Source organism: Scyliorhinus canicula, chromosome 11 (assembly GCF_902713615.1).
Source record: "Scyliorhinus canicula chromosome 11, sScyCan1.1, whole genome shotgun sequence".
NCBI classification, from domain to species: domain Eukaryota; kingdom Metazoa; phylum Chordata; class Chondrichthyes; order Carcharhiniformes; family Scyliorhinidae; genus Scyliorhinus; species Scyliorhinus canicula.
This window is the reverse complement of record NC_052156.1, coordinates 152,325,049-152,338,984: the sequence shown is the minus strand read 5'-3', so window position 1 is coordinate 152,338,984 and position 13,936 is coordinate 152,325,049. Positions and strand designations below refer to the sequence as shown.

The 13,936-nt window shown below is 43.6% G+C and overlaps 1 protein-coding gene across 6 annotated transcripts in view; it reads left to right on the top strand.

The window, feature by feature from the left end:
- nrf1 (nuclear respiratory factor 1) overlaps window positions 1–12,550 on the top strand; it is an 80,622-nt gene extending 68,072 nt beyond the window's left edge. For 5 of the 6 annotated variants that reach the window (XM_038811785.1, XM_038811782.1, XM_038811784.1 and 2 more), the window contains 2 exons: window positions 307–429; window positions 9,655–12,550. In XM_038811785.1, coding sequence (XP_038667713.1) covers window positions 307–429; window positions 9,655–9,827 — 296 coding nt within the window. In that variant the 3' untranslated portion in view covers window positions 9,828–12,550. The remainder of the gene's footprint in view (window positions 1–306; window positions 430–9,654) is intronic. The other variant, XM_038811787.1, reaches the window with a different exon arrangement.
- The last annotated feature ends 1,386 nt before the right edge of the window (window positions 12,551–13,936 follow it).

Genomic DNA, 13,936 nt, shown 5'->3' with positions numbered 1-13,936 from the left:
TCCTTTAAATCAGTAAATGGTCCCACAGGAGCTTTATCAATCAAATTTGAGCTGCGTAACGAGATATTAGGACAAGTGACCCAAAGGTTAGTCAGACAGGTGGGTTTTAAGGACCAACTTAAGAGGAGAAGCGGATAGAGGTTTGAGGAGGGAATTCGGGATTTTAGTGTTTAGGCAACTGAAGGCACAGCCACCAATGATGGAGCGATGAAAATCGGGGATGCTTGTGCTCGTGGTGCTGGTTTCAGATTGCGTTTATCAGAGCCATTTCCATCATATTCCCCTCTCGTATTTTGCAATTCACAGTGGCCTTGTACGTTCCTGTAAAGGTTGCCGCTTCCCAGTTGACCGCTGTCTGCCGCCGTTCCATGGGCAGCAAACAACAGAAAGTCCCCGGGTGCAACAAACCGGATCGAGAAAACAGTATTGGTAAAGATTCAAACCTGTCATCTTTAGTTTATTTTAAAAATGCTGAATATAAGAGGGCCCAGTCTGCATGGTATCACCCAGATCAGAAGGTACATCATGTAGGGAAGTGCCAGCATTGAGAAAGGGAAAGAGTCTGAATATTGATGTGTAAGTGTCTAGAATGGGTCAGAGCACTCCCACAAACTTTTTGAGAAATTGCAGGGCTATGGAGAAAGAGCAGGTGATCAGATAAGTTGGAGCTGGCACAGACGCAGTGGACCGAATGGTTTACTTTTGTGCTGTAAAGTTGTGCGATTCTAAATCAGACCGTTGACGACTTGACCCACTGGGAGAGCATTCTAGCAACTTCAGTTGCTTCGAATTCTCATGGCCTCGTGAGTAAAGGCGTCGCACTCAACATTCGACAAGCTAATTGATCAGTCAGGACAATGCTATGGCAATACAAATCAAGTCAGCTCCCTGGGGCCCAGGAACGTAGGTCAACCCGGAAAGCCGTACTCTCTTTGTGTTTGCAGCACAGAAGGAGGCCGTTTGACCTATCAAATACTATCCCACTGTTCTGCTCACTGTCTCGAAGTAGTACCTTCCAGTGCCTGCTGGTAAAGTGTAGGTGTTTAGGGCAGTTAAGATTGGGCTTATTTGAGATCACCCCTACGGTCAGGGCTCATACCTGAAGAACTGAGCCCTCAGTTCTTGGCAGCAACTGTGGAACTGTCCTCCAGTTCAAACTTTCAGGAGAGGTGGGAGACTATCACGGGAGAGGGACAGCTCAAAGATCCAACATGCAGTCGCTTTAATACAGTATGTAGGACTTGTGACAATTTTCCAAATGCATGAAAATTAAAGGAGTGGAGGCTGATTATAAAACAGGCTGATAAATAAAATTGTACCAATTGCATTAGGGCAGATTTTTTTCATCCATCTGTCCATCTGAAAATAATTCCAAATGGAGACAAGTGATCAAGAGTAACAGATTTCCCTATGAAAAAAAAACGAAGGCGATTAGCAGAGGAGTAATTATTGTAATCGACTCGTGTGCAGATTGAGGTGCCTGGTAATCTATTGCAGGACAGCTACTGCTGGCCATAGTTTAAGATATAGGATAATGAGCTTTAGAGCACAGGCGGCTGAGAGGCCATTTACAACAATTAGCCCACAGCCTGGTCACCTTACAGCAAGAGGTGCCATGAACTCTGAATGAGCTAGCACTTGGAGTTTAGTAAAGGGTAATCGTGGATGTATGAAATGTTTATATATAATTAGCTTTCCCTGCCAAATAATTTGGCAACTTAAGTCCTTTTACTTTTATCGGAAAGCACTCTCAGGAATGGCAGTGTGCCCATCGAACACTTCAGGAAGGACACCTACTGTCCTTTTATGGTCTGATCTACACATGACACCAAACAACTTGGATGACTGCTTATTTACACTCTGAAGTGGTCTATCAAACCCCACAGTTTATGTCAAATAGTTTCAGCAGTTCAATAGACAGCCCACTACTACCTTCAGGTGGCATCTGGGGATGATCAATAAATACCGACCTTTCTGGCAATACTCACATTCCTGGGGTTATTTTATTGAAATCCCACATCCCTTGTATTGATATTCCTTTTGGTCACTTTTAGCCCCTGTAAAATCACTTTTAAAGGCTTGTGCACCTCAACCCATGAATCCCTTTTTTAAAAATCTCTTTCCATCCCATGCTTTCCCATTTAAAAAAAATAGAATTTCTTAAACCTTTCTCTCCACTGAATTTCCATATCAGGACAGCTTTTTCCTGTGTCTTTTTTCTTCCCCAATTTGATGAGGCTTTGTTGGGGGCAGTCTAAAGTTTGTGTTGGAAGTGGTTTACCTCCCTTTAAGAGATTGAGAATTCTTCTAATTTGACTTGAGCTTTAGCTGCAGTTCCTAGAGAAAAATATTAATTCTGTGCATGTGTGCACAATCATCTAAGAGATGTCAGTCTTTGAAAATAACCCCAACTATAGCTGCCTCCCAGTGTCAGCCCTGCAGTTTAGGGTTGCACTTATTGTCATGGCTTACACATGATGAACAACCCTTCAATTAGATGTAAAGTTCCAACCTGCCTGAATAATGTGCCTGACCACTAACCTCAGAAGAGCACGCTATCTATAATGGCATATATATAGCATATGGGCTATATGTGGTCAGCATGGTAGCATAGTGGTTAGCATTGGCTTCACAGCGCCAGGGTCCCAGGTTCAATTCCCGCTTGGGTCACTGTCTGTGCGGAGTCTGCACGTTCTCCCCGTGTCTGCGTGGGTTTCCTCCAGGTGCTTTGGTTTCCTCCCACGGTCCAAAGATGTGCAGGTTAGGTGGATTGGTCATGCTAAATTGTCCTTAGGTTAGATGGGGTTGCTGGGTTACGGAGATCGGGTGGAGGTGGGGCTTTACTTGGGTGCTCTTTCCAAGAGCCGGTGCAGACTCAATAGGCCGAATGGCCTCCTTCTGCACATAAATTCTATATGTGTGACACTTTTCCATTTCCCAGGTCTGTCATCTTGGCTCCACACCCAATGGGGGTTGTATTCAGCGAATCTCATGACTCATTTTACATAAGCCCATTATAGTCTGAAGACAGTCTGAGCTGAAATTAAACTCAGTCCCAGTGCTGAAAAGCCTGTGTCCATATGTTGAGTGATTCAAGTTTGTTTTTTAATTCTCCTTTTATTTCCCAATAATAACAGCTATTCTCTCAAGTTATGGAACCAACTTCAACACCACTACAACAGTGTGTCAGTCCCAGCATACTACCAATTTCAACTCGCCTCGCATTACAGCCCATCAAAAGACGGGACTTCTCTGCATTTAGGCCCAAGTCTAGAAGTGCAATTTTAAAGGGATCTAAGAACAGAGAGACCTAGGGGTGCTGTGCACAAATATTTGACGGCACAGGACAGGTTAAAACAGCAGATAATGAAGCATTTGGGATCCTGGCTTTTATAAACAAGAGGTGTAGTGTTTTTAAAAAAGAACAGGAGGTTATGTTACGACTACATCAAACACTAGTTTGACCCTGCTGGAATACTCTGTCCAATTCTGGCAGCACATTTTAAGAAGGATGTGAAGGCTTTGGCGAGAGTGCAAAAGAGATTTCCAGAATGGTCCCAGGACTGAGAGATTGCGGTTACATTGATAGACTGGAGAAGTTGGACCATTTTCCTTCGAGCAGAGAAAACTACAAGGAGTTTTGATAGTGTTTAAAAATCATGACTGGTTTAGATAAAGCTAATAAACAGAAACTCTCTCTTCGATGATCACTCACTAAGAATATGATTGTCCACCCAGGAAACTCAGCGTCACTGTTCAGTGAGTCATTGCGTGGCCTTTGAGCTTGATCCTAGAGCTGCATCTCGGACTGCACACTTGGCAGGTGTTTCCGGGAGGTGAGATTGGTCCTTCGACTTGAGATCACTAGTATTCTTTTCTCGGACTCCTTTTCCAGGACCTCCTCTTACCGTCGGGTGTCCCTTCAATTAGATTCTTCTAAATAGGTCTCTTCTGAATAGGTGTCTCCCAGGTGTTGACACCTATTGCATTTCCTGAGATAAGCCTTCAGGATGTCTTTGAAGAGCTTCCTTTGTCCCTCTCTTGTTTGGGAGCCTTCCTTGAGCTGGGCGAAGAAGATTTGCTTTCCCAGTCGGGACTCTGATATCCAAAGCATGTGGCTGCCAAGCCAGACTATTACCAATGGCTGAAGGGTTGGTAACCAGAGGGCACAGATTTAAGGTGATTGATAAAAGACCCAGAGACAACATGAAGAAAAGTTTTCTTGCGCAATGATTTTTGGAATGCGGTGCCCGACAAGTGGTGGGGACACTAATGTTGGCCTCAACACCTTTGAGCTGTGAAGAGGGGAACTAACTAGGGTTTACTTTGCATCCGATCTGTGACCGTAATGGTAGTATTTGATAAGACATTGCTAAGGGGCTTTATTCTTTACTCTAGGAATGTTCAGTGGTGGGATGTGGAACTGTACCCCAGGAATGGTTCAGTACCCTTGACGGAAGGAGGCAGGGGGTGGCTGAGAATGTCAGTGGGGAAAAGGAAAGGACAAAAGATTTCAATTGACATGGTTTTCCTGGTATTAGACTTGTGATCAACAGTAAGTGATTTATTTTGCTCCCTGCTGTGTGCACAGTACACCAGCAAAGCTTAAATAGAAGCCAAGGTCCAATCTACTTATTTGCAAATCTGATGTCTTACAAGCAGCTTCCTAATGAGGCACAGGTGGCCTAATTTGCTCTTGATCCAGGCCAGGTACTGATAGCCAGTCCAGATGATTGGCTGCCAGAGTTATTTTTCAAGACTGACGGTCAGCAAGTGAACCTGGACTCTGCTGAGATGGTGGGTTGGGTGTTGTAGCTAAAAAGGGAAGAATCAGCCTGACCTGATTGCTACCATCCAGCGGTTCCCACTGAAAATTACATGTGCATGTGTGCAAGAATAAATATTAGATAAGGACAGGCTGTGATCCACTCGTAGTCAAAGAAAACTGTTGCCACCCACTATCTAAACTTTATTGAGTAAAATGTCCACACAATTATCTTGTTTAACTGACGCCTGCTGTCTAAAACACTGTACCCCAGGCAGAATTAGCAACAGCAGGAGAGAAGTGAAGGAGAATCCTCTACTTTCTGATTTCAAATGTCTCCTGTAATACCATTCCCCCTTCCCCCACATCCCTCCAGTGATTAGCCTCAACGACTGTCTTGTTAAGAAGCGGCTAGTGACATCTGTAGAAGCTTTGTTGCTGAGCAATGTTATTGTGTGATTGGGTTTAATAAAAGTACTATGTCCAAGTCAGTCTTGGAGTGGAGTAATGAGCTTAAGTCTGTGGCTCATGACGAAAGAGCCAGCAGCCCTTCACTATTCACAGTCACAGCCTGGCATGTTTCCATGCTCCTTGGGCAGTTGGTCTAAACTACTCTTCTCGTAGGGGATGCTAAAACTAGGGGTCAGAAAAATAAGAACCAATTGGGAAATTATGCTTCTTTATCCACAGAGAGGTTAGACTGTGGGCGCTGTGCTGCCAGTTGTTGTTGAAGACAATAGCATTGATGCATTTAAGGGGAAGCTAAATAAACACAAGGGAGAAAGGAATAGAAGATTATGCTGATAGGGTTAAATGAAAAAGCTGGGACGATGCGCATGTGGAGGGTAAATACTGACATAGGCCGATTGGATCAAATAGCCTCTTTCTGTGCTGTACATTCTTTGCAATTTGTGTAATTTCACTTACCACGGTTGTAATTTATACATCTAGGTAACCCTCTTGTGGTATTAACTGCAAAAGGTAACTATCCAGCTCACCTTTCACTGTCACCAGCTCGTTCTCAATGTAGAATTACATGGAATGTGTCTGTAAATAACACATCTGCAATAATTGATCATTGCTTCCCTTTTAATGATTTTTAAGCATTCAAAGAAACATACAGGGCAGAAGGCAGGCATCCAGTCCATTGTACCAGTGCTGGCTCTTTGAAAGAGTCGTTGTGCTTTGCCTCATATTCCTGCTTTTTGTCCAGAACCCTGTAAGTTCCTCATCTTTAAATACCTGCTCAACACTCTTTTTAAATTATTTATGAAATTAGCATCTGTCCTTTTCAGATGGGGTGTACCAGATCTCAAATGACTGAGTTGCAGTACTGCTTCCCTCTACATCTTTTACCAATAATTTAAAATCTCTGAACTTTGGTTATTGAACCACTCACCAGTAGAAATAGTTTTTCTCTGTCTCCTCTTTCTTATCAAAACCTCTCATCACCTTGGGAGAAAAACTCCGTCTCATAGCCTGCTCTGGCAGACAGCACGGTAGCACAAGTGTATAGCACCGTGGTTTCACAGTGCCAGGGTCCCAGGTTTGATTCCCGTTGAGTCACTGTCTGTGTGGAGTCTGCACGTTCTCCCCATGCAGGGTTTCCTCCGGGTGCTCCGGTTTCCTCCCACAGTCCAAAGACGTGCAGATTGGGTGAATTGGCCATGCTAAATTGCCCTTAGTGTCCAAAAAAAGGTTAGGAGGGGTTATTACGTTACGGGGATAGGGTGGAAGTGAAGGCTTAAGTGGGTCGGTGCAGACTCGATGGGCCGAATGGCCTCCTTCTGCAGTGTATGTTCTATTCCAAGAAGCATAATCCTAACATTTCCAACCTCCCCTCACAACTGATGTCCCTCATCCCTAGTAAACCTCTTTGATTTTCCACGGGCCTTTGTACATTTCCTGAAGTGTAGTGCCCTGAATTGTCCACAATAAGTTGTTATATAAATCCTTTTCTTCTTTTCCTGATTGTCCCATGAAATGTGGGGCCTGTGATCAGCCGAAGGTGCTGCCTTTAGAATCTCTGGGAAGCCAGTGGCAAGAGTATCACAGCCCCTGCCGCCCACGTCATGCTATTGGGTCGCAAGTGTCTGTTAATCGCCTGCAGTTTCATCTCCTCTTCATTTCTTCTGAGAGCTTTGATTTGGTTGTATGTTGCAGGGGGGATGGGGAGAATGAGGGAGCTTTATATTTTTTGATATAATTTGAAAGCTTGTCAGCCTGTGTCAGGGTGAAGATGTAAAGATTAGCTTAATTAGAGGTTGGTTCTAGACATATAGACATGAGTACCAAAGAAAAACCTGCGTCTGTTTACCAATTAATCATCAATTATATAACCAGTAGGATTAGCTCTACTTTGCTAAATCATTCAGATGGCTAAGTCCTTCGAATCTTTCAAAAATAATTTTTTTTAAACTTGGCACAGTAAAACCCTGCAGACCTGACTCCGTTCCAGAGGGTCAGCTGGCATTAAACGGGGAAAGACTTTTTAAAATGCTGGAATTTTTAAATATCTGAAAAAATTATCCTTGCCTATTTTCCTTTGTGTTGCCAGATAAACACCCCTATGATAATCCAGCGAGTAAAAAGCAAGTTCTGGCTTGAACTTTTAAATCACCATTCACAACTTCCAATCAGCCAGTGTTTTATGGCCAATGAAGTAGTTTGAGGAGCATTATCCGAGGTCCACTGTTAGCTCCATGCTGGGTGTGAGCTGCTCTCAGCCAGTGGAGTAACTAGGAGTAATGAAAACACAAAATGCTGCATTAACTCGGGTCTGGCAGCATCAATGGAGAGAAACAGAGTTAATGTTTCGAGTCTAACTGACCCGTCCACAGATGCTGCCAGACCTGCTGAGTTTATCCAGCATTTTCTGTTTTTATTTGAGATCTGCAGTATTTTGCTTTTATTTGAGTAGCCATGGGTGTCTCACTGACTGAACGTCCCTGGGTTTTGGTGGGTGAATATGAGAAAATCATTGAAAATTCCCACTTGCTTTAATTTAATAGTATGCTGCTGAAAGGCTGCATGTCTGGGTGGTTAAAAATTGGACTCTGTTTTGATGCCGCAGTAGTTTTGACGCCCACTGTCCAGCATGCAGCATAGCCATTTGGGTGAGGGGGAAGAATATATCTTTGCCTAGGAGCCAGCAGTCAATCGGGTATGTTACAGAACAGTGCATTCTGTATGTTTTATTATCCCCCGTGCATCTATTCTGACTCCCTCCTCTCCTCCTGAAGGCTGTTTGTCAGTTTGCAGTTCCCCAGCCAACTCCCCTCCAATCCCTCAGTCAACTGCCTATTCGTCATGTTTGAGCTTCAGATTGATTGCCAGCAGACTGCCTGACCTCGGCAACTTATCGCTGCACCACGGCCCTTCCCCAGAAGCGGTGGAATTGTCATCGGGAGCAGGTTGGCTTCTGCTCTCCCTAACCCAGAGACACTGAGGCCAATGGTAGTACCTGGGCTGCATCCGCTTAACCCAAAACAGACCAGGCTTAGAATTCGCCAACCTGTGATCAAGACCAGTACAGCCAACTCTTCTCAACTGTACCGCAACTAATTTTACATTGAAAGAAGATTTCCTCTGTTTATTGTTAGTGGCAACGGTGCTGATAATTGTCTAAATAAGTTTTATTACAGACTGGCACTAGAGGAAATCTTTGTTCTGTGCGTTCAGGGCCCACCAGCAATTCCCATTTACAAAAGGTGCAGATGAAGCATCATCAAATTGAATGGTGGAGCAGACCCAAGGGCTGAACAGTCTCGCAATGTTCCTAGGTGTATGGGATGGGATGACCAGCGAGATGGTGATCCCCTTAGCCCCTTCCCTCACTCTCTGTCTCTCTCACATGGAGAAAGCAGGAGACAATGTGCTGAATCAAAATGAATAAACATCAAATAAGGCTGGAGATGAGAAGAATTATTTCCTTCCTCCTTCCCCATAGATAAACTGAAGTGAATTCCCAGCAAAAGCCAGTAATACTACATAAATTAGTTTGGAAAGTAACTGGATAGCACGCGCTGTGGAAAATATCCCAGGATGCTTCACAGAAAGGAAACCGACACCATGCAGAAATGGAGGAGTGAGAGATTACCACAGGCAATGAGAGAGTTTTCAAAATGGAGGATTTTAGGGAGCGAGTTCCAGAACATAGAGCCAAGGTGGCTGAAAACTCTGTCATTGCGATTAGAGGGAAGAATACACAGGAGGTCAGAGTCGACGGCTTGGCTTAGAACACAATGCTGGAGGAGAGCGGGTGTGACAAAGTCATATCTAGGTTAAAATGGAGATTAACGGATAGGCTGTCGTGACCGAATATTGCATGATGGGATGTTCCTTGTCAGATGAGGGTTTGAATCAAGAGCATTTTTGTGAAGGGAAAACCGTAAAGATTAACGGTCAGTGTGGGAATGAATAAATAATCAGTGTTGCTTGGGTACCTCGTGATTAAGCTTGTTGGATAGAACCTGTGATTGTGTGGGATGGGGTGTGAAAAGAGGGGGTCTGATGGGACTGTGCCCGAATCTCAATTTATCCTTTTCATTCCTATAACTGACTATCAGTCACTATGATGCTGGAGTGTTGTATCCGGGACTAAGCAGAATTCCAAATAATATTTACTTTCAGGGTCCACTTTCTTGTGAAGACGAGTGTTGGGTGGGTGGGTGGGGGTGGTGGAGAGGTGAGAAGCACTGGTACTTGCTCTCAAAGTAAATGTCTTGGCCAGTCAACTTTAGAACATATCTCAAAGTTGTTGGCCGAATGCAGGTATCTACAGACTGGGCTGCTTCACCGAAAAGGAAATGGTATTGATGTTGGGTGGGGGGGGGGGGGGGTCTCTGCATCATTAACTACCTAACTCTTTCCGTTTCCTTCATTCCCAGGCCTCGTGCAGATCCCAGTCAGCATGTACCAGACCGTCGTTACCAGCCTGGCTCAGGGGAATAGGCCTGTGCAGGTTGCAATGGCCCCTGTCACCACTCGGATGACAGAAATCCAGTCGACTGGCATAACTGTGGAAGGACAAGCAGTGGAGGTGGTGACACTGGAGCACTGAGGAGATCACTGATGAACCGAGCAACTTTTTTGTCCTTCGGAAGTCCGATGTTACAGTTCTGCAATCGGATGTCTAGTGTGTTTAACAGGTGGTCATGAAAATAAAAGTACCCTGTGTGGATTTAGTGTTGGGGAGAGATATGATAGAGGAAGGACTTCTCATCTCTTATATTACCTTCAGAGAGATTTCTAGCTCTTGTATTTACTGTTTTATATTGGAGGGGAAGAAAAATCAAACCTATTTGTATAAGTTTCTCTGTATTTATGCACAAAGTGTTTGTGTTTGTGACTGAAGATGGAGGCCTTGTTTATTAGTGGTCTCAACTGGGATCTTTATCATTGTGGTTCTGGTAGTTTGGATTGACTTTGGGGTGGGAGGGTGGGTTGCCTCTGCATTTTCCTTCACAATAAAAGCTGGCGCAGGATCTGAACCCCAAACTTTTTAAAAGCTGCTGTCTGGTTGGTGTGTAAATTTTGACTTTATTGCTCTTTCACTTATTTAAAACCTTGTGAGTTAAAGCAGAAGAATCTTGTGTCCCCAATCGCAGTTGTAATCAACCTCCCTGTCTGAGCACAGACCGAGGTGGGATATGAGCCAGGGTTTCCCCTCTCGGTCTTTGTCCTACATCTCTGTTTGAGCGCATGTGGGTTCGTGTTCAGGTGCATACGTGTTGCTATGTGTGGGAAGGACCAGGCGGTGCTTTGAATCCCTCCCTTCTCTCCCAACTGAAGTGAGGTACAAGAGGTCAAAAGACACCGGTTTGAATCTTCAAAAGACGGAGAAGGGATAAAACTGATGAGTGAATTGGGATATAAAGATGGTTTGTCTCCACCCCCCACACACCAAAGCAAGCTGGGCCAGGGACCTTTTGGGTAAACAGGGAGTTATTTTTAATCATTTTAATTTTTCATGTGTTTTATTCATTTCCTACTAAATTCAGGAGCTGAGGGTGTAAAGCCTGAGTTCCAGCTGTACCTTGATTCAGCTGTAAAAGCTTTTACTGCAAACTAGCATTGAGCAGGGCAGTACTGCTTTGATGGGCTTTGGGCGTGGGATTCCCACAGCGGGCCAGTGAGGGGGTGGGAATGCAGCCTGGGTGCTGTGAGCTGCTGTAAGGCAGCAATTCCCTCAGTTTGACCTTGTCCACTTGACAAGCAGTCATGAAACATTTTTAGTGAATTTAATTTGTCCTAACTTTAGATCACTGGGTAATCATAATGGAACAACAGCAAATTTCATTTACATAGGGTTCTTAATGTAAAATGTCCCAAGGAATAGAAAGTAGGCGCAGTTTAAAAAAAAAAAATAACGAAGCCTAATGCTCCTGCCCAAATAGAATGCTTTCCCCCATGTACCTATGGTTGGGGGAATTTTAACCCCACATGGCAGGTCTCCGTAACATTCAAACCATTGGATTAAATTGTTTTTCTCTACAAAGTTAACCCACACACAAGTGCTATAAGTACTACCATTGTTCAAAAGTTATTTGGAGGTGAAAGATATTTTCCATTAATAGGCTTTGGTTGAAGTGAATAAATTCAAAGACATTCCAGATCCCAGTTTTGTGTTCCAGGCCTCCTTCCTGCTGGGGTTCTGAAGGAAAATCTTTCCCGTGGAGTTTCACTTTCTGGTGTGCACATAGAAACAAATAAATTAAACTGTTCAGTCAGGCTCATGGGCAAGGTTTGAATCGGAGCTAGATAATATTAAAGTTGGGCTTCATTTAGCATTCAAAGGACCTCATCTAAAGAGAGTAAGAGGTGTTAAAATAGTAACTGGGCAAGAGTTCTCTTGCACTCACATCCTGGTGAGATGAGACATAGAGTCAGTTATTTTGCATGTTGTGGAAACAGACACCCATGCCCACTCATACCAAACTAGAGGGTGCATCTAGAGGGCACAGTGATTAATTTGCCTCTAAAGTTATGTATAAGTGAAGAGAGCTTAATAAAGTTAAAATGCTGCAGGACCAGGCACTCCTTAAACTGCTTCAGTATTTCTTGTCAGTGACCTTTCCTGGTCTGATTTTCTCAGTTGTCTATCTATTGTACACTGCAATGTTGTCACTTGGGTTACTTAATGCTTGGCCTAGCACTTTGTCAAAAAAATCGCACTTAAGCCAATAAGCTTTAATGTTTGTGCCAATATGCTTCTTGTGGGCTACTGTTAATTCATAATTTTTGCCACCAGTATCTGATCTGTGTTTATACAATTTGGAACCCTCCAGACAGCACCTGAAGGATAGAAAATCTACAGCAGTACTTGCTGTGTTTCAGGATAGATGGTGTGGCAGTTCCCCACAACCACCATTAAGCTTCGCTAAAATCCCAGTGATAACACTACATTGTATTTATTCTCATTTCCCCCCAACCCACCCATCTCTCCTGTTGCCCTGTCCAATCCTATCCCAGCTCATACCCAACACTTGGGCAAGTGGGAGACAGGATTCTGATTCCTCCAACTGACAAGATGGGCAATGGATGGAGCCAAAATAACTTTTGCGACAACCACTATAGTATTAGCTAAATTCCCTTAGTGTGTGTGTGTGTGTGTGTTTTCAGGGGCAGGGGAAGGTCACGTGAGCAATTTGGTCGCCACGTAAAATGAATGTGATGATTCCAGGTACTGTGAAAATGAATTCTATCCGGCAGGCTATAATAGATTGGAAATACTTCCTGCTTTGGGCACCTACAGCTTTATATGGGGGGGGGGGGGGGGGGGGGGGGGGGGTAGGATGGTTAAGTTGCCATTGTCCTCCATACTTTGTCTAATTAGTAAAGTGGACCAAGGATGCTCCAGATAAGTGGCCAGCCTGGTCTAGGGTACACATTGCAAAGATTGAATCTTCAGATAGATAAGAATACTGTATATATAATAAAAGTTCTTTTAAGTGCTGAAGGTGACTGCAGGTCTTAAAAGTACTGTGGTTTGTTTGCTACCATATTTATTCCCCATGGATACTCTGAAATGTATTTGAATGAAGTAATTTGCGTTTTATTTTGTTTTATATGTTGCTTTTACTTTTGTTTGGGAATAGTGATTTGCTACCTAAACACCGCAGGCTTTTTTGGGCATAGCGAGCTCAAGGTGTGTAATAAAGATGTGAATAATCCTGGTAAGATGGAGTCTACTGGACTGTGCTTCTTTTATTTCAGCCAAACAATGGTCCTTGTGGTAACTTGGATGCACAGGGAGGGAAGGGGGATTTGTTAAGAGACTTATAGCATCATAACACTGGTATCCAGTCCATGAAGATCACTATTATGACAACAGGGCTTATCCATTGGGCGAGAGAGCAAAATACTTTGTAAGGCATTAGAGAAAGCAATCCATATTCAACAGGTTTACTCACTAACCTGAAAGGACCATAATTGCACTCTGTCTGTCTCTCTTCCGCGCTCCCTTCATCTGTACTTAACCTCCTTCCTCCCCTTTGCCCCCTCTCATTTCCATTTCCTCCTCCATTACCCCATTCCTAACTCTCTCACACTCCTTTGCACTCCCAGTTTTCTCTCTGCCTCCTTACATACTCCTCTCCATCTCGTCTCCATATATCTCCTTGTCATGCCAATGTGAAGTATTTCATAAATTTAGGTTTTCTTGACTTTTGGGGTCCTATACAAATTAATCTTTATTAATCTCAACATGAGCTCCTTGTGGCATGGCACATAATATATTGCACTTGGTACTTGATTGACAACTTCATTCACTGTCTGGTACAACAGATGGAAGTGTCAGATTGATGCTTCTCTGCAATTGGGGTTGAAAAAGTGTAGATTTGCATTTCAAAATGTTTTTAACACCAGTGAGGTATGGTGGACCGTTGGAAAGCTTTGCTCTGCACCTAACCATGATCTACTAGAGCTGGGAGTGCTTCAAGCCAATAGAACATCTAACAAATGGAAGAGTTGTGCCTTCTGCTGGGTTACAATGGCACAAAACCTGTTGAGATATTTGAGACTGCTGGAGTTTGAACTCCTGATTAATTTGGGAGTAAAATTCTACCAAGAGTTGTCCACTAGCCGCACTGCACCATCCTCTGCTAACTAAGGTGATATGGGATCAGTCAATGGTGACTTGGTTGGAACTTTTATATTCAAAGACTTATT